The 20,113-nt window shown below is 44.5% G+C and overlaps 1 protein-coding gene across 1 annotated transcript in view; it reads right to left on the bottom strand.

Moving 5' to 3' along the window:
• C8G (complement C8 gamma chain) overlaps positions 1–20,113 on the bottom strand; it is a 74,666-nt gene that overhangs the window by 36,204 nt on the left and 18,349 nt on the right. The window contains exons 3-5 of the mRNA XM_033960204.1: positions 17,074–17,144; positions 15,813–15,920; positions 10,262–10,363 (exon numbers count right to left, since the gene is read on the bottom strand). Of these exons, the coding sequence (XP_033816095.1) occupies positions 10,262–10,363; positions 15,813–15,920; positions 17,074–17,144 (281 nt within the window). The remainder of the gene's footprint in view (positions 1–10,261; positions 10,364–15,812; positions 15,921–17,073; positions 17,145–20,113) is intronic.

The raw sequence follows: 20,113 nt of genomic DNA, 5'->3' as shown, positions 1-20,113 counted from the left end.
ATAATTTTAAATAAATAAATATTAAATAGCATTGGTCCAAGTACAGATCCCCACGGTACTCCACTATTTACCCTCCTCCACTGAGAAAAATAGCCATTTAACCCTGGTACAAATCCTGGCTTAATAGTAACATGTCCAAATGGAAGGAACTGCATGAAGAATTTAAAAAAAGCCACCCTTGAGGACAAAAAGATATACTACTCCCAACAACTATTAAAGACCCCCAATAGATCTAAAAACCTTTTTGAACTAACAAAAAAAAGATACAATGTCACAAGGAGACAACCAATGCCTTAACAACGAACTTGACAGCAAAATGCTATCAGGCTACTTTGCTGACCAAGGGCTAGATTCACTAAGCAAACTGATCGTGTACCGATAGGTTTGCGAGCCCTTTGCCAATTGATTTCCCTCCAACCCGATTCACTAACCTCACTCCCTATCCACTCCGCACCCCATCCGATTTTCGCATGCAAATTAGGATAAACGGCATGCAAAGTAGGAAGGGCCTTGATTCACTAAACAATTTAAGGCACACCGACTGGACTGGCCGATCGAAAACCAAATGACTGCTGAGGACCAGTCGCTCACTGAAATCCCAGTCCTGCAGTCCTGAAAAAACTCCTCTCTGCCACCCTGCCTACCTATGTGTTCATGTAGCAAGCCTGCCTCTCCACACAGTGCTGCGGCTTCTCCCTTCTTCCTCCTGCACATGCAGTTACACTCCTCTGATATTCCTCACCATAATAAGCCAATGCAGTTCAGTGGCACGGTTCGTTTTTACAATGCTTCCTTTATAATATGTGCTACATGGTTCTTCCCTTTTGCTTACCTCTTCTGAGTTTTTTCTTGACTTGCCATTACACGTTTTATGGTTTCATTTGCCATTTGCTTTATTTGCTATTATATGTCATATTTTTATTTGTCTGCAATATGCCTTTATGAGGCAAAGAAAAATAAAAAAGCTGTGGTGTAGGCTGAGGCAGTACATGCTCCCAGCCTGGCCATCGTTGGCCATTTCACCTGAACTTCCTACTAGCAACTGCGGACTTGTCTTGCCTTGCCCAGAATCTAAAAAAAAAAAAAAGCAGGCAGCATTGAGATCGGAACTAACCCGAGTTTCTGTATATTTAGGATGGAGGCAGTAGCTCTGTAAGAGGAGCTTAAAAAGCACCATCTTCTTTCAAGTCATTGGCCTCTCTCCTGCAGCGTGAGGGGAAAAGGCTAGAGAAGGAAGGCACATGCGTCTGATAGCTCAATAGCAATCCATGGGCATGTTTGTGGGGTGCTTCCAACTAGATAATTTGAATGCAGGAAGTGTTGTGAATCAGTAGACCAGCAAGACTCGGCCACAGATTGCACTCGGATCGCCAAAAAATGAGGTTAGTGAATCTAGGCCAAAGTAGGCAAAATACAATCTCAACTCGACTCCACCGTGCTACAGACAATGTCCCTTCATGAATCAGACAAGATAATTAAAATTAAAACTCTAACTGTGAACCCAACTCACTTTGAAGCTGTCACCCACGACGACATCACTGAGATACTAGACTCTATTCACAATTCTGGCTCAAACTTAAACCCCTGTCCGCCCCACCTCCTAGTGGCTGATAAAGATGCCTTTATAGACTCCATCCTTCCCCTCTTCAACACTTTTCTACAAACAGGCATAAGGCTAGATTCACAAAGCAAACCGATCATGTACCGATCGGTTTGTGAGCCCTTAGAGAGCAGATTTCCCTCTAGCTCGATTCACAAACCTCTCCAGCGATCCGTGCATGCAAATTAAGGGAAACGGCATGCAAAGTAGGCAGGGTCGCAATTCACTAACCTGAAAAGGAAGACCGATTGGGCTTGCCGATCCGAAATGAAGCGACTGCTGAGGTCCAGTCGCTTCACTTCTTGACTCTCCTGCCCTTTAAAACCATGGGCTGGCAATTTTTACAGAATACATAAAAAAAGGAATTATTCCTTTTTTATATATTCTATATAATTGCCAGCCCATAGTTTTACCCCCCCCCCAGTGCCAATGCCCACGCCCACTGATGTTCCCCCCGTGCGTCAATGCCCCGTTGAACACAAGGCAGGAGGGATGCCATCTCCCTCCTGCCATCGCAAACACCACCTGGCTGGGCCCGGCCCACCTCCCTCTCAATAGTAGGCCATCCGGCTGGCCGGGCCCGGCCCACCCCCTCCCCGTACCTTTAGAAATGGTGGGAGCATGAGGAGGGGGCAAAAGTCCTCCTGCTCCTCCGCCGCAATACTGGCCTGAGGCCATGCCCCGATGCATCATCTGATGCATGGGGACGGGCCTAAGGCCCTGATTGGCTGAGGCACCCCAGGCCTTTCCCAAGGGAGGAGCCCGAGGTGCCTTAGCCAATCAGGGACTTCCTTAGGGAGGAGTCTAAGGAAGTCCCTGATTGGCCATAAACAAGTCCCCAAGGGAGGAGCCTGAGGCACCTCAGCCAATCAGGGCCTTAAGCCCCTCCCATGCATCAGATGATGCATCGGGGTGTGGCCTAAGGCCAGTATCGCGGCGGAGCAGCAGGAGGACTTTTGCCCTTCCTCCTGCTCCCGAAGACCATGGGACTCAGGAGGCCTGAGAAGCAGGAGGGACTGGGCACCCCTCATGCTTCCACCATTTCTAAAGGTACGGGGAGGGGGTGGGCTGGGCCCAGCCAGCCGGATGGCCTACTACAGGGAGGGAGGTGGGCCAGGCCCGGCCAGGTGGTGTTTGCAATGGCAGGAGGGAGATGGCATCCCTCCTGCCTTGTGTTCGGCGGGGCATCGGCGTGCGGGGCATTTTTTAGGGGTTTGGGGAGGGAGGAGGCACTTCGGGGGGGGGGGGGCCTTTTTATTTTAACCAAGCTGTTATTTTGCATGTGTAATACATGCAAAATATCTGCCTGGTTTAAAAAAAAAATTTTTAAAAGCCGTCAGAAGCCCTGTCAGTACTAACAGGAGGCTGTTTCTTCTGTCACTACTGTCAGTGCTTTAGCGATCCGTGCAGTCGGTTGGGGCCATGCCTCCAATCACCCCTATTTGCATGCAGATGGTTGGCGAATCGGTCGGCCTGCCTCCAATCGCACACGGATCGCACACAGATAGGAGGGTTAGTGAATCTAGCCCAAAGTGCCTACAACCTAGAAATTGGCAGTCATCAGACCAATCTTGAAAAAACACACACTCGACCCTAATGTGCCTGGCACCTTTAGATCTTTCTCTAACCTACCCTTCGTCTTCAAGATCCTGGAAAAAACAGTGTTAAACCAATTGCACTCCTTCATCAACAAACAAGGAGCCCTATCCGCCTTCCAACCTACTATATCTTTCTTGAGATGAGACCAGAATTGAACGCAATACTCCAAATGAGGTCGCACCATGGTGGGATACAGGGGCATTGTGACATTCTTAGTCTTGTTAACCACCTCTTTTTTAATAATTCCCAGCATCCTGTTTGCTTTTTTGGCCGCTGTCGCACATCGGTTGGAAGGTTTCATCTTATTGTCTACAATGATACCCAGATCCTTTTCTTGGGCGCTAACCCCCAAGGTGGACCCTAGCATCCAGTAACTGTGATTCAGGTTATACTTCCCAATGTGCATCACTTTGCATTTATCCACATTAAATTTCATCTGCCACTTGGACGCCCAGTCTTCCAATTTTCCTAAGTTCCGCCTGCGTTTTAACAACTTTGAAGTTTAGTGTCATCTGAAAATTTAATCACCTCACTTGTCGTTCCAATTTCCAGATCATTTATAAATAAATTAAATAGCACTGGTCCCAGTACAGACTCCTGCGGCGCTCCACTGTTTACTCTCCTCCATTGAGAAAAATGGCCATTTAACCCTACCCTCTGTTTTCTATCCGATAACCAATTCCTAATCCACAACTGAACTTTGCCACCTATCCCATGACTCTAATTTTCTCAGGAGCCTCTCGTGAGGAACTTTATCCAAAGCTTTCTGAAAATCTAGATACACTATATCAACCGGCTCACCTTTTTCCACATGTTTATTCACACCTTCAAAGAAGTCATGCAAATTGGTGAGGCAGATGACATCCAACTATACCAACTATACCTACTGCTAGGAGAAACCCAAGATGCCCAGATTGCAAAACTCCTAAACTGCCTCTCAGAAATAAAAAAATGGATGTCTGTCAACAAATTGCAATTAAACACCTTTAAAACAGAGCTCCTTTGGATCTGCAAAGAACACTATGCTGGGACTCGACTACCATAACTGCTAAAGACCAAGCACGCAGCCTAGGACTACTCCTCTACTCCAACCTGTTGCTTTCCAACCTTATTTCTCAGGTGGTATCTTCCCCATTTTATTACCTGCGACAACTCTGAAAAATAAGGAACTACTTTTCTGAGTCTGACTTCACCCAGCTACTCTATACCTTTGTACTCTCCCTCATGGATTACTGCAATGCGCTCTTCAACAGTCTCACAGTGAAAAATGTACAACATCTCCAGCACGGCAATCAGACTTCTAAAAAACCTCTGTGCCTGCAACCCTGTCTCCCAGACTCTAACATCAGCTCACTGGCTGCCCATAGCCAAATATTATGTCTTCAAGGGCCTAATGCTATTGTTCAAATCCATGCACGACATGGTGTCGGGCTACGTGATGACAAAGCTTCCTCTTTAAGTGGTGAACAGGTCCCTCCACTCCCAGGATGAAATACGCCTTAAAACGCCCCCAGTCATGCCCTTCAACTGCAATCTGCCAAACGATGCTCCTATTCCTACTTCATACCAAGCCACTAGAATCAACTACCCCCTCAGATCAGATCCCTTGAAGGACTCCTCAACTTTAAGAGCGGAATTCAAAAATACCTCTTCACCTAACTCCCCTGCCTATGACCGATAGATTACAAAGCAAGTATATTGGTACTAGATCCCAGTATGTGTCACATTAGGACAAAAAGTTGAAAAATCTCCCATTGCAACTATGGCAAATACATCCTATAAACTGTACATTATGTATATTGGTATTTGATCCCTAGTATATGTCAAGTTAGGATAAAAACTTGCATTAAAAATACTTGCATTGTAAGAATAACTATGGCAAATTTTAACCTGTAAACTTTATATTATGTTCATTGGTATTAGACCCCTAGTATGTATCGAGTTAGGACAGTGTTTTTCAACCTTTTCAAGCCAAGTACCCCCTAAGCCTAACAAATACCATCCAAGTACCCCCTTCCAAGCTCCACCCCAGACCCATCCAAACTCTGCCCCTTACCCGCCCAAACTCCGCCCCTGACCCCATCCCTCATAATAATAGTACTAATTGTAATGCAATTTCTTTCATCCATTTTTCATATACACACAATATAATCTTACTAGTCTTTAAGCCCGTTACATTAGCGGGTGCTAGATTAGATGTGTCTGTCTGTCTGTGTTTCTTTCTCTCTCTCTCTCCTTGGCCACTGCCTGTGTCCTTCTATCTTCCTCCCCTCCCCAAGCAAAACTGTCTGCCCCCAGCACACCCCTCCACCCAAAGCAGCCCCCTTTCCCTCTCCCTGACTGTCTATCCGTGGGCCCCTTCTGTATTCACCCCAGAGCAAAGCTGTTTGCCCCCAGCACAGACCTCCCCCCCAAAGCAGCCCCCTTTCCCTCTCACTGTCTCTCCATGACCCCTTCTGTCTTCCTTAGTGCCCCCAGTGCCGCCTTCCATGTCCTTAATGTCCCATTCAATGTCCTTAGTGCCCTCAGTGCCTTCTTCCTATATCCTTAGTGCCCTCAGTGCCTCCTTCCCGTGTCCTTAGTGGCCTTTCCTATGTCCTTAGTGCCCCCAGTGCCTCCTTCCAATGCCCCCCTCAATGCCTTTTAGACTTTGTTCCACCCACACCCTCTCACCGAAGCCAGCCTGCCTGCCTCCCATCCCCCTGTGCAGTAGAACCTTTAATTTCAACCCCCTCCCCTCCATTCTCCCATACAGTAGAATTTGCCATTTAAAGTATGTTTATATCTACCCCCCGCCACCCCCCCCCACGCCAGTACCGCTGCCATGCAGTCGACCCCACTGACCCTGCCATCGTGAGACGAACACAAACCTCCGGCCTGCAGCAGCTCCACATTACTCTACACTTTCCTCGGCAGTGAAAATGAAGACAGTAGAAGGCTGGAAGCAGAATGTTTACAGTGCTGTGGAGCAGGCCGGAGGTTTGTGTTCATCTGGCTGTGGGAGGGTTGGATGGTAGGCTTAACCCGTCGGGCCGAATGGTACCGTGTAGACACCTCCTTGGGCAGCAAGTTTCGGACGCGCACCACCACGCGTTTTCGTTGACCCGGTGCTTCGGCGCCATCGACGGAGCGAGCCGCTTCATCTTGCTTCTTCGGAAGCCGCCCCCCTCCCCCGGAGTGACTCCGACCTGTACTGGGCCCTCCAGTAGGTCACACTCGCACATTCGAGCTCAATCAGCAGGGAATTTTGAAAGCTGCGGCGGCGCGAGGTGGAGAGCAGGTGACGTAAAACCCACGCATGCGCACTCGTGTTTCCGCGACAGGATCAGGGAACATGATTTTTTTAGTGCGCATGCGTGGCCTATCATTTTATTATATTAGATTAGTACATAATGGTAACCACAAAATTAAAAAAACACAAAGCACACTGTATGCACAGAAAATTTTAATTATCATTTATATTCAATTTTTTTCAGAGGTCAAGGCATATGACTTTAAAATATGCAATCAGTAACAACTATAGAAAAATAGACAAATATAGAGCAAAATATAGACAGCAGATATAAATTCTCAAAACTGACACATTTTGACCACTAAATTAAAAATAAAATCATTTTTCCTACCTTTGTTGTCTGGTGATTTCATGAGTCGCAGGATGCACTTCCTTCTGACTGTGCATCCAATATTTATTTCATTATTTCTGCCTCCTGCATGCTTCCTCTCCTCCAGACCTCATTCCATTCCCCAACCAACATCTCTCTCTGTCCCTCCATGAGTCCAACTTTTCTTCCTCTCTCCTCCACCCCTATTGGCAACAAGTCTCCTTATCTCTCTCTCTCTCTCTCTCTCTCTCTCTCACTGTCCATCTGTCCTGAGATAAAATGCCTTCAACTTATACAAAACACAGCTATTAAAATTATTTTGGGTTCTAAAATATTTGATCATGGCACCCCTTTGTTACAAAAAGCTCACTTGTTGCCTGTTTTACATAGGATTACCTATAAAATTGCCCTCTTGACTTTTAAAACTATGCAAACTAGTACCCTGCCATTTATAGATAGACTACTGATCCCTTATGACTCTCCCAGAACTTTAAGATCAGCCTCACAGCATTCCCTTAACGTCCTATCCCTAAAGATAATTGGTACTCATAATACTTTCATTTTCTCAGTTACTCTCATTTTCTGTCACAACCCCTTTAATTTTGAACTCTCTCCTTTTATACCTCAGAGATGAACAAAACTTGCAGAAATTTAAAAGCAGCCTAAAATGCTTGCTTTTTAAAGATGCCTATAACTGATTTTTTACATATGTACTTACATTCACACTACTTAACTTGTCCCCCCTCTCCTATTGTATTTTCCTTTTATGTATTTTTTCTAAGAAATTGTATTTCTTCCCTTTTTTCCCAATGTTTTCATGTCAGAAGTGTGTTTGTTTATTTGGTGTATGTCTAATTATTTAAAATGTTTGTCTCCCAGCTATTTTAAATTACTATGTACAACGCTTTGTACCTTTGGATAAGCGTTTAATCAAAATTTAAATAAATTATGAAACTATGCCCGTGCAAGTCTGCCCATTACTGGCCTTAGTTCTTCAATATTTACTATTATTTTCTAATTCTAAATCTTCTGTGTTCATCCCATGCTTTTTTGAACTCCGTCACTGTTTTCCTCTCCACCACCTCTCTTGGGAGCGCATTCCAGGCATCTACCATCCTCTCTGTAAAGAAGAATTTCCTTACATTGCTCTTGAGTCTACCACCCCTCAACCTCAAATTATGTCCTCTGGTTTTACCATTTTCCTTTCTCTGGAAAAGATTTTGTTCTACGTTAATACCTTTCAAGTATTTGAATGTCTGAATCATATCTCCCCTATCCCTCTTTTCCTCTAAGGTATACATATTCAAGGCTTCCAGTCTCTTCTCATACGTCTTTTGGCGCAAACCTCCTATCATTTTCGTTGCCCTCCTCTGGACCGCTTCAAGTCTTTTTATGTCCTTCGCCAGATACGGTCTCCAAAACTGAACACAATACTCCAAGTGGGGTCTCACCAACGACCTGTACAGGGGCATCAATACCTTCTTTCTTCTACTGGTTATGCCTGTCTTTATACATGCAGCATCCTTCTGGCAGCAGCCACCACCTTGTCGCACTGTTTTTTTGCCTTTAGATCTTTGGACTCAATCACCCTAAGGTCCCTCTCCCCATTCATGCATATCAGCCTCTCACTTCCTAGCATATACGGCTCCTTCTGATTATTAATCCCCAAATGCATTACTCTGCATTTCTTTGCATTGAATTTTAGTTCCAAGATATTAGACCATTCCCCTAACTTTTGTAGATCCTTTTTCATGTTTTTCACTCCTTCTTCGGTGTCTACTCTTACAAATCTTGGTATCATCAGCAAAAAGGCAAACCTTTCCTTCTAACCCTTCAGCAATGTCACTCACAAACATATTGAGCAGGATTGACCCCAGCACCGAAACCTGAGGGACTCCACTACTCACCTTTCCTTCCTCCGAGCGATTTCCATTAACCACCACCCTCTGGCATCTGTCTGTCAACCAGTTTCTAATGTTTCTAATCCAGTTTGGGTCCTAACTTCAGCCACTTTGGTTCCTAACTTCAGCCCTTCAAGTTTGTTCAAGAGCCTCCTATGAATAACCATGTTAAAGGCTTTGCTGAAATCTAAGTAAATTACATCTAGTATCCCTCCTGATGGGTTGCTTTTTTTTGGGGGGGGGGAGCGAGCGGGCGCCTTCACAGCAGGAGAGGGTTAGCATATCTCCTGCTTTTTTCTTCAGGGGAAGGGTAGGGGGGAGTCTTTCCTGGCCAGAGGGAGTGGGCATCTCTCCTGCCATCTTTTTGGAGTTTGGAAGGGGTGGGATGGTGGCTTGGAGGTGGGACACATGGTGCGTGTTTAAGTCACACAGAATATCCATTAACAAAAAGCAGAAGCCCTGACAGCAGTGACAGAATGCTGCTTCCCCTGTCACTACTGTTAGGGCTCTGCCATGTGTCAATCGCTCACTGAGCAATTGAGTCAGTGGGTTTGCATGCAAATGATTTGCACCTCCATGCAAATCATTTGCATGCAAACTTTATAGTGAATCAATCGTGTGTTGGAAAATCGGCCAGAGAATCGACCAACAGCGATTGAGTCGCTATCTTTAAACTAAACTAAATTAAACTTAATTTTATAGACCGGGTCTTTAACTAAAAAGACTCGGTTTACAATAATGTAAATATAGTACATAAATATAGAAGAAGAATGTAATCTTGAATGGCTTAGTTTCCAAAGTGTTTTGTAAAGAAGAAACTTCTTTTCAGAGCTTTCCAAAATAAAATGAAGCTGCCTAGACTTCTAATTGAAAGCGGTAACTCATTCCAGAGCTCAGTTAGTTTGAAAATGAAAGAGTGGCTGAATCTCTTGAAAGTTCTATTTATACCCCTAAGGGAAGGAAATGTAAGTTTTAATTTATTTGAACTCCTAGCGAGATGAGATCTGTGTACATTCCAATCTAAAGGGGCCAAAGTAATAAAATTGCCAAATAGAATTTTAAATGCAATACAAACATACTTAAATTGAATTTTAAGATGCACTGGAAGCCAATGTAATTCCTTGAGCAATTTACTCTTACCAAAAATGAGCTTGGCAGACTGACCTTTGAGAGACCCAAGTACATTGAGTTTCAGTAATCCAACCTTGACAAGATAATTGATTGAACCAATACAGAGAAGTGTTGCTGATGAAAGAGCGCTCTCACTCTTCTCAGGATACAGAGGCTTTAGTGAATCTAGCCCTTAGAGGGACCATTAAACATGGTGATAGCAGCCTCATTCATGGGCTCTGAAGAGTTGTGATGGAGGATTTTGAGCATATGGTAGGGAGAGGGATGGGGAACCAGTTTATGAGACATTTCTCATGTATGCACTAAGCAGAAAAATAACCTTTATGAAGTAAATCCATGGATTTCACAATTATATGTGAAGAACCAAAAGAAGGAAAATTCTGACCCCCCCTTCATGTCTTAAAAAAAGAGGGGAGTCAGTTACTCACCATACTTTGGGAAATAGTAGATAAAGTCTTTGTTTATATTTAGCTCAGAGACACAGTTTTCGAATTTTGTGATGATATCATCATTGACATTGTTACTTCGAGCTGGTGGCAAAAGTTGAAATAATTGTAATTAGAATTGCAGTTGATAAAAAGTGGATTTTCATATTTTCATCCTAATCATTACATAGAAGAACTATTAATGAGAATATAAGCATTCAGGAGATTGCCTCTAAGGGCTCCTTTTATCAAGCCTCGCTAGCAGGGTTAGTGCGTCGGACATTTCATCATGCGCTAACCCCCACGGCAAGCCAAAAAACTAACGCCTCGTCAATGGAGGCATTAGCGACTAGTGCGGCAGGCGGTTTAATCGCGGTATTCCACGCATTAAACCCCTACCGCAGCTTGATAAAAGGAGCCCTAAGTTTGCAGAGTTGGGAGTGAGGTAGAAGGCATTAGAAAATGCAATTAGATAATGAATGCTGAGGGATGCTGATTTTCAGAGATTTGTATTTTATATTTATTTTGTAACTTGATGAGCAGTATCTAGAAGATCCTATTGCTCAACAGTAGAAGCTTGTTCAAACCTTTCTAAAATCCAGCAATATCACTAGCTTTAACTATGTTGTCTAAAAACTGTGTATCTCTAATGTTCGAGTGGGTGCTCACCTGGGAAGTAGCGATCATCAAACGGTTTGGTTTGATATAACGGCTAAAGTGGAGAGCGGCCGCACGATACTTAAAGTCCTAGATTTCAAACGTACGGACTTTAATGCAATGGGAAAGTACCTGAAGAAAGAGCTGTTAGGATGGGAGGACATAAGAGAAGTGGAAAGACAGTGGTCTAAGCTGAAAGGAGCGATAAAAATGGCTACGGACCTTTATGTAAAGAAAATCAATAAAAACAAGAGAAAAAGGAAGCCGATATGGTTCTCCAACCTAGTGGCTGAGAAAATAAAGGTGAAAGAGTTGGCGTTCATGAAATATAAAAAAACCCATGAAGAGGAGAGCAGAAAGGACTACAGGGTGAAACTGAAAGAAGCCAAGAGAGAGATACGTTTGGCGAAGGCACAGGCGGAAGAACAAAAGGCTAAAAATGTAAAAAAGGGAGATAAAAATTTTTTCAGATATATTAGTGAAAGGAGGAAGATAAAAAATGGAATTGCTAGGCTAAAAGATGCTGGGAACCAATATGTGGAGAGTGATGAGGAGAAAGCAAATGTGCTAAACAAATACTTCTGTTCTGTGTTCACAGAAGAAAATTCTGGAGAAGGACCGAGATTGTCTGGCAAAGTTACACGAGAAAATTGGGTAGATTCTGCGCCGTTCACGGAGGAGGATGTTTATGAGCAACTTGAAAAACTGAAGGTGGACAAAGCGATGGGACCAGACGGGTTCCATCCCAGGATACTAAGGAGCTCAGAGAGGTTCTGGCGAGTCCTATTAAAGACTTGTTCAACAAATCTCTGGAGACTGGAGTGATTCCTGGGGATTGGAGGAGAGCGGATGTGGTCCCTATTCATAAAAGTGGTCAGAGAGATGAAGCAGGAAACTACAGACCGGTGAGCCTCACTCAGTTGTTGGAAAAATAATGGAAGTGTTGCTGAAAGAAAGGATAGTGTACTTCCTTGAATCTAATGGGTTACAGGATCCGAGGCAACATGGCTTTACAAAAGGTAAATCGTGCCAAACGAACCTGATTGAATTTTTTGATTGGGTGACCAGAGAGCTGGATCGAGGACATATGCTAGATGTAATTTACTTGGATTTCAGCAAAGCCTTTGATACAGTTCCTCATAGGAGGCTGTTGAACAAACTTGAAGGGCTGAAGTTAGGACCCAAAGTGGTGAACTGGGTCAGAAACTGGCTGTCAGACAGACTCCAGAGGGTGGTGGTTAATGGAAATCGCTCGAAGGAAGGAAAGGTGACTAGTGGAGTCCCTCAGGGTTCGGTGCTGGGGCCAATCCTGTTCAATATGTTTGTGAGTGACATTGCTGAAGGGTTAGAAGGAAAAGTGTGCCTTTTTGCAGATGATACCAAGATTTGTAATAGAGTAGACACCGAAGAGGGAGTGGAAAATATGAAAAAGGATCTGCAAAAGTTAGAGGAATGGTCTAATGTCTGGCAACTAAAATTCAATGCAAAGAAATGCAGAATAATGCATTTGGGGATTAATAATAGGAAGGAACCGTATATGCTGGGAGGAGAGAAGCTGATATGCACGGACGGGAAGAGGGACCTTGGGGTTATAGTGTCCGAAGATCTAAAGGCGAGAAAACAGTGTGACAAGGCAGTGGCTGCTGCCAGAAGGATGCTGGGCTGTATAAAGCGAGGCGTAGTCAGTAGAAGGAAGAAGGTGTTGATGCCCCTGTACAGGTCATTGGTAAGGCCCCACTTGGAGTATTGTGTTCAGTTTTGGAGACCGTATCGGGCGAAAGACGCAAGAAGACTTGAGGCGGTCCAGAGGAGGGCGACGAAAATGATAGGAGGCTTGCGCCAGAAGACGTATGAGGAGAGACTCGAAGCCCTGAATATGTATACCCTAGAGCAGGGGTGTCCAATGTCGGTCCTCGAGGGCCGCAATCCAGTCAGTCGGGTTTTCAGGATTTCTTCAATGAATATGCATTGAAAGCAGTGCATGCACACAGATCTCATGCATATTTATTGGGGAAATCCTGAAAACCCGACTGGATTGCGGCCCTCGAGGACCGACATTGGACACCCCTGCCCTAGAGGAAAGGAGAGACAGGGGAGATATGATTCAGACGTTCAAATACTTGAAGGGTATTAACGTAGAACAAAATCTTTTCCAGAAAAAGGAAAATGGTAAAACCAGAGGACATAATTTGAGGTTGAGGGGTGGTAGATTCAGGGGCAATGTTAGGAAATTCTACTTTACGGAGAGGGTAGTGGATGCCTGGAATGCGCTCCCGAGAGAGGCGGTGGAGAGTAAAACTGTGACTGAGTTCAAAGAAGCGTGGGATGAACACAGAAGATTTAGAATCAGAAAATAATATTAAATATTGAACTAGGCCAGTACTGGGCAGACTTGCACGGTCTGTGTCTGTGTATGGCCGTTTGGTGGAGGATGGGCTGAGGAGGGCTTCAATGGCTGGGAGGGTGTAGATGGGCTGGAGTAAGTCTTAACAGAGATTTCGGCAGTTGGAACCCAAGCACAGTACCGGGTAAAGCTTTGGATTCTTGCCCAGAAATAGCTAAGAAGAAAAAAAATAAAAAAAAAATAAAAATTTTTTAATTGAATCAGGTTGGGCAGACTGGATGGACCATTCGGGTCTTTATCTGCCGTCATCTACTATGTTACTATGTGTAGTTTAATTACTGTATATGTTAACTGAAAAAGTAGTTTCTTAAATTCATTTAAAATCTGCTACCGATTAGTTCACCTAGGGGAGCAGCTTCTGAGAAGCAGTATAGACCGGCAGCAGTCAAAGTAAAACTATAGATCCTGCCAGCCAAACAAAAGCAAAGAACTCTCAGCACATTCTTTTATCTGTAGGTCTAGTGGGTAATTTACATGGGTAAATAACTTTTGGAAACTGTCTTCATTATACACCCATATCTATAACGACAGCCAAGTTTAATATTTAAAAGTATGATATCTAGTTATGAGATTTACAAGAATTCTTCTGTGGAAGGTGGATGTTAGGATGAACATGATTGTTCATTTTATTTTATCAAAATCTTAGAGTGGGGATCTAGGGACCTCAGTTAATTGAATATGGAGAAAGTATAAATCTAAAGGTTTGTCTAGGGTGCCTAATACCATTGCACCAGCCTTGCTATGATATCCTCTCTCTGTTATCTTTTCTCCAAGTTGAAGAAACCTAACATGTTTAACTTCTCTTCATAAGGAAACTGTTCCATCCCTTTTAACACCCCTGTGAAACACCCCCCACCTCGCCCCCACACCTTTTCAAGTTTCAAGTTTATTAGGATTTTATATACCGCCTATCAAGGTTATCTAAGCGGTTTTACAATCAGGTACTCAAGCATTTTCCCTCTCTGTCCCGGTGGGCTCACAATCTAGCTAATGTACCTGGGGCTATGGAGGACTGAGTGACTTGCCCAGGGTCACAAGGAGCAGCGCGGGGTTTGAACCCACAACCCCAGGGTGCTGAGGCTGTAGATCCAACCACTGCGCCACACACTCCCTTTTTGTTGAAGGGTTGGGCAAGAAGAATGCTTACTCCCTCCTCACACAGGTCCAGGCCCCCCATGCCCTCATACCCCCTGTACCTTTTTGTTGAAAAGTTGGGCAGGAGGGATATCCACTCTCTCTTGACAGCAGGCCCACCTCTTCAAAATGGCAGGCCTTCCCCTTCCTGGTGCATCCTGGGATCCACTGGGAGGGTCCTAAGGCCCTGATTTGCTCAGGCACCTCAGGGCCTTAGGGGAGGTGTCTTAAGTACCCGAGCCTATCAGGGCCTTAGCCGATCCCAATGTATCCCAGGATGCACCTGGAAGGGGAAGACCCGCCATTTTGAAAAGGCAGGATGCTAGCAGGAGGGAGTTATAGGGGTGTAGTGGGTCGGGGGGGGTGTCGGGGGGTATCCTCAGGCAGGAGGGAGTGGCATCCCTCCTGCCAATTTCAGGTGTAGGGGGTGTTGGATGTGTTTTCAGGCAGGAGGGAGTGGGCATCCCTCTTGCCAATTTTGAGTGTGGGGGGTGTCGGGGGTGTCCTCAGACAGGAGAGAGTGGGCATTTCTCCTGCCAACTGGTGAGAGTTCTTTTGCCCACCGCTACTACTCTCTTTGCTGACTGATGTAATCGCTGCAGGAGAATTCCCGATCATCTGAGCCAACAGGACTTCCCAAAGCTGCTGGCTTCAGGGCTTCCCCTGCCACTCAACTGTTTGGAGCTTCCTCTGCAGGCTCAGGTTAAGGGTGGTTAGGGGTGGAGTTTTAGCAGAGCTGTGACTTAGCTAATTAGCAATGATATTCAACCTGCAAGGAAAGACCCAATTTTATCTACTGAGTTAACTGATCTGAATCAATCAGTGCCTGGTTAATTTCTAGGTGGCTGCAGATAAGGAAGAGATGATGACAGTAAGATGCTGGTCACCTATGTATTTTATTGTTTGTATTTTTGCATTGTGCTGTTAATAGTGTCTTGTATTGTTTGTGTATTTATTGTTGATTTTGTATGTAATTTTGTAACCAGCCCTGGGTAAGGGCAGGATATAAATAAACAAAACAAACCCAGATTTTCAATGCTGGAAGCCAAACAAGCCACAGATACAAGCTACTTACCGCCAAGGACTGAATATTGGGCCCTTAGTATTTTATAGACACATAGGTTCTCTGAAATGCTGCTAATTAAGAACCAGTACAGAATACAGGAACAAACAAATAGATAAATGTATTCTAAAGCAGCAGTGAAAGAAAATAATTGATGAACCTTGCCATGCTGCTTGAAAGCAGAGGAAGAAAAGATGAAGGCGTATATCATGAAATCTTCTCCTGGATGATATCAAAAGAACACAGAATAACTTAACTAAGACATTGTTTATGGGGTAAATCATCTGTCTACCTACCATAGAGCTTGATAGAAACCATCTTCTGCTTCTGGTAATATAGGATGGCATAGCTGCTGTAGTCAGTGTTGGCTACTACCATATTTAGCTTGCGGCCATAGCCCCGTGCTGGAAGAGAAAGGCAGGATTACTGTACCAGACATCAATGTCTCAGCAGCATTTCCAAGAGATTCCATGTTAGCAGGCCACTTGAAAAAATTACCTTTCACCCTCTCTCCTTCCCTTCTTCCTCCCAGTTCACAAGAGGACAATTTGGTGCTCTGCCTGGTCAATCCTAGTCTAGTAATCTGAATGTGCAGAGCCCCATAACCTTGCAGGACATCGTGGCACCAAGTATTCAGACTAACAGACTGAGCCTTGCCAGTAATGAAGATAGGCATGGCATGAAGTGCCACTTTATTTCTGCAGGCCAAAGGGAAGAGAAAGAAAGAGGATCACATAGGGTCTAGGGTGCAGAGAGGGGCCATGTAACTGAGCTTCCATTTAATAATGATGTCTCCCAAAGATTCATCTTGAAGCTGCCCTATATGTCAACTGGAGGGCCTAATCCAATTTAGGGGTTTATAGGTTTAGGAATGTTTATGGAAGTTGGGAATATTATATTGGTTGAATATAATAATGGCATGATGGTAGTGCTTCTCAGTCCTGACATGCAGCAGTATTTCTCCTGAGGTCCCTCCCAATACTCCCAGCTCCCATCTTCAGCCAACCTAAAGCATTCCCTATTATTAAAGTATAGAAGCATCCACCCATGCACCCCACAGTCCTGACCTGCTGTGCTGATTCAGCTGATACTACAGGTCACAGTTCTGCCACAGCACCTTTACTCTTGATCTATGAGGGGCCCCTGTTCCAGTAGACACACACTCTGTTATTCCAATAAAGAGATCCCCCAATACACATCCTGTTATTTCAGTGTAGAGACCCCCACACAAACATACCTTGTTATTCCAGTATAAAGAATCCCTCCCCTCACACACACACACCCTGTTATACCAATAAAGAGATCCCCACATACATCCTTCAGTCTTGATCTGTAGCTTTTACTCTTTCACTCATGGGCTTTCTGTTGGATCTTGTAACTTCCTCAGCATTGAGCAGCTTTCCATTTTTCTTCCCATATCATCTCTTGTATTTCTCAGACCCACAGCAACTAAGAGGACAGGAGAAGCTGCAGAGGTGATATGGGAGGCAGCTATCTGATATTGAGATATTCAACCAATTACAGAGATGGTGTCTAGGAGTGTATCTGTTCACAAACCTGTTAGGAGGAATCGTCCCAACATTCTGTCCTGGTTATATTCTTGTTTAATTTCCCAGCATATTCCATCCCTGTGTAAGTATACAAAGAAGAGAAAGTAAGATCAGAATTCTGAATTATTGACAAAAGAAGCCAGAAACTGAAGACATGAAAAAAACCACCTACTGTACATGGATGCTAAGGCAGTCATTTTAGAAGGGCTATTTGCGTTTGAGATGTGCATAAACCAGCACATAAACATTTTTCTTGTTTCCATTTAAAAAAAATTGAGATACAGTCAAACTTCGGTTTGCAAGTAACGCTTTTTGCAAAACACTCCAGCAAACTTTGACTCACAAAACGAGCGTTGCCTCAGTAAATGAGCGCGATTGCGCGTGTCACATGTAAGCACGCACAACGTCGAGGAGCACTTATGTTGTGCATGCCTGTGCCGCGCTCAGCATCGTTGTGCATGTCTATATATAACGCACGCGTACGTGATCACGTGGCAGCACGGCGCTCATAGCAAGTATAGCACCCCATAGCCTTCACTTCAAGTCAAACGAGCACAGTTTATGGGAATGGAAGCCCAGGAACGGGTTTAGAGCAAAGAGACAAGTTGCTGGAGAGGAGGGAGCCAAAGGTGAGACCGGGCCTCTTAAGCTGTGACTTGGCTTGTTTTCTATTCACATCCTGCCTCTTTCCTTTTTCCCTCTTGCTATTTCTCAGCCTGCCTCTCCTTTCCTTCCTCGAGCTGTCTGCCCTTGTGCTCCTCCAACTTTGTTTGTGGCAGTAGCACTGTAGCGAAAGTAATTCAAACCAATGTGGGGACTTTTCTTGTGCTTTGTTCTGCCTCTACTTACTACAAGTTTTTGGGATGTGGAATGAGTCATAGAAGTTTCCATTATTTACTATGGGGAAATTTGGTTTGATATACGAGTACTTTGGATTACAAGCATGCTTCTAGAATGAATTATGCTCGCAAACCAAGGTACCACTGTATATATATACCAGACTCAAGTGTGTGCAAATTGAATGGCACCCAACTGCAAATTGCATGGGGGCATGGTCTGGCCATGTCTTGGGTTGCACAAGAGCATGGTAAGGTAATAAATGCTTATTTCCCATTTAAGAAGGGGGACTAACTGCCTGATATTCAGCCAGTGGTAGGCAGTGTTTTGACTGCCTGCTATCAGCATAAAACCCGAATATTCAGTGTCGGGCCATTTTTGGTGAATGGCACTGAATATCCAGGCTTTTCAACACTGGCTAATGTATAGCCAGTTAAGATGATATTCATACTTACCTGGCCATAGCTTAGCAGGCAAAGATAGGCCTGCTTTTTATAAGCAGCCCTATTTGCCCACTAAGTCTGGAGGTTCATAAAGCAAGGAGAGAGTAGCCCATCCCTTAGCAGAAAAAAAACATTGTTTCAATCCCAGCCCTACTCAGCTGAAGGTACCCTTTAGAACTGTTTGGGGATAAAAAAAAAAAAAGGGGGGGTGTAATTTTTCCTGCATTATGGCCCAAAAAGCAGCAGATACCCACTTTGCCAGTGAAAAGGGCACTGGCACAGAAATAAAGGTACACACTTTGACTGAAAAGGCTCAGGAAAACTATGAGTTAGAAGTGCAAAAATACATCATGAAATAGAAAGTCTGTGGGTCAGAGTAGCATATCACACAAGTGGGAAGGCCCCAGTTAGTCAAATAGAGGCTGCTTATCAAAACTATGAAAGAATGTCAACAGAGTTTTGTGCTTACTTGACTAGAAAGCATACTCAAGATAGTATGGCCCAGTCTGAGAGCCAAAGGGTCATGGATCAGGTACAGCAGACCATGGTAAAGGATGCCCTAAAGAGACAGAACAGCCAAGAGAGACCCCAGATAAAGACACTGAATCCCAATACTCAGGCAGTTCTAAACACTCCACCAGAAGCTCCAGAACCAGAAGAACATCCAGAACACATAAGCTGTGAGCTAAGCCTGGCAGAGAAGAATTGAAGTAGACTGAATCAGGTTGGGCAGACTAGATGGACTATTCGGGTCTTTATCTGCCGTCATCTACTATGTTACTATATTACACAGAACAGACCACTCAGGGCAGTCAACAAGCCACTCCAGGAGATCAGCCACAGTTTTCATGTCTGTTAAATTGCGAATGGAGGCAGAAGCTGCGAAAGCAAAGGTTCTTTATAGCCAGCAAGAAGCAGCTATAGAGACAAAGAAACTAAAACTAGAAGAACAACAACAGGAAAATGTAGCAGCAGAAGAGATAGAAGCCACTGCATGCAAGGCAGATGCTGAGCCACTGTATGCAGAAAAGTTGAAGAAGCCACCACAGTATGCAACAAGGCAGAGCTAGATAATGCCTTGAAAGTGCTACAGCAACAGAAGGAAGTGACTGCCATTGAGGTGCAGCTTGAGATACCACAGTCTGACTCAGAAGAGTCACTTGATGAAGAGAAAGAACATTACTCAGCAGCCGAGTCAAGCTCACCTGAGAAAAGCAAGCTTAAGGTGAAATGCGCAACGGAGAAAAAACGCTATTACAGTGGTCCATATTGTGACAAACCCAGTGCCTGCACAGGCTTTGTCCCAAGAATAGTAAGATCCTGTGCAGAAGAGCTGACCAGGTTATCCCTTCACAGCATGTAGCACTGACCTCCCTTGCACCAGTGAAGATGAAGTGGAGGGAGATTGGCAGGTAGAGCACAGGCAGGCTGTAGGTTCATAGACAGTAATGCGGAAGACAAAGGCGCGCGCCGACAACTGAGCGCAAAACGGAGGCGCGTGCCGAAGAAAAAGACTGTTTTTAGGGGCTGCAATGGGGGTTTTTGTTGGAGAGCCCCCCCCCCCACTTTACTTAATACAGATTGCGGCGGCGTTGTGGGGGGTTTGGGAGGTTGTAACCCCCCACATTTTAGTGAAAACGTAACTTTTTCCCTAAAAACAGGGAAAAAGTTAAGTTTTCAGTAAAATGTGGGGGGTTACAACCCCCAAACCCCCCACAACGCCCCCACAACGCGGCGCAATCTGTATAAAGTAAAGTGGGGGGGTTC

Source organism: Geotrypetes seraphini, chromosome 10 (assembly GCF_902459505.1).
Source record: "Geotrypetes seraphini chromosome 10, aGeoSer1.1, whole genome shotgun sequence".
Lineage (NCBI taxonomy): Eukaryota > Metazoa > Chordata > Amphibia > Gymnophiona > Dermophiidae > Geotrypetes > Geotrypetes seraphini.
This window is presented reverse-complemented; position numbering and strand designations above follow the sequence as displayed.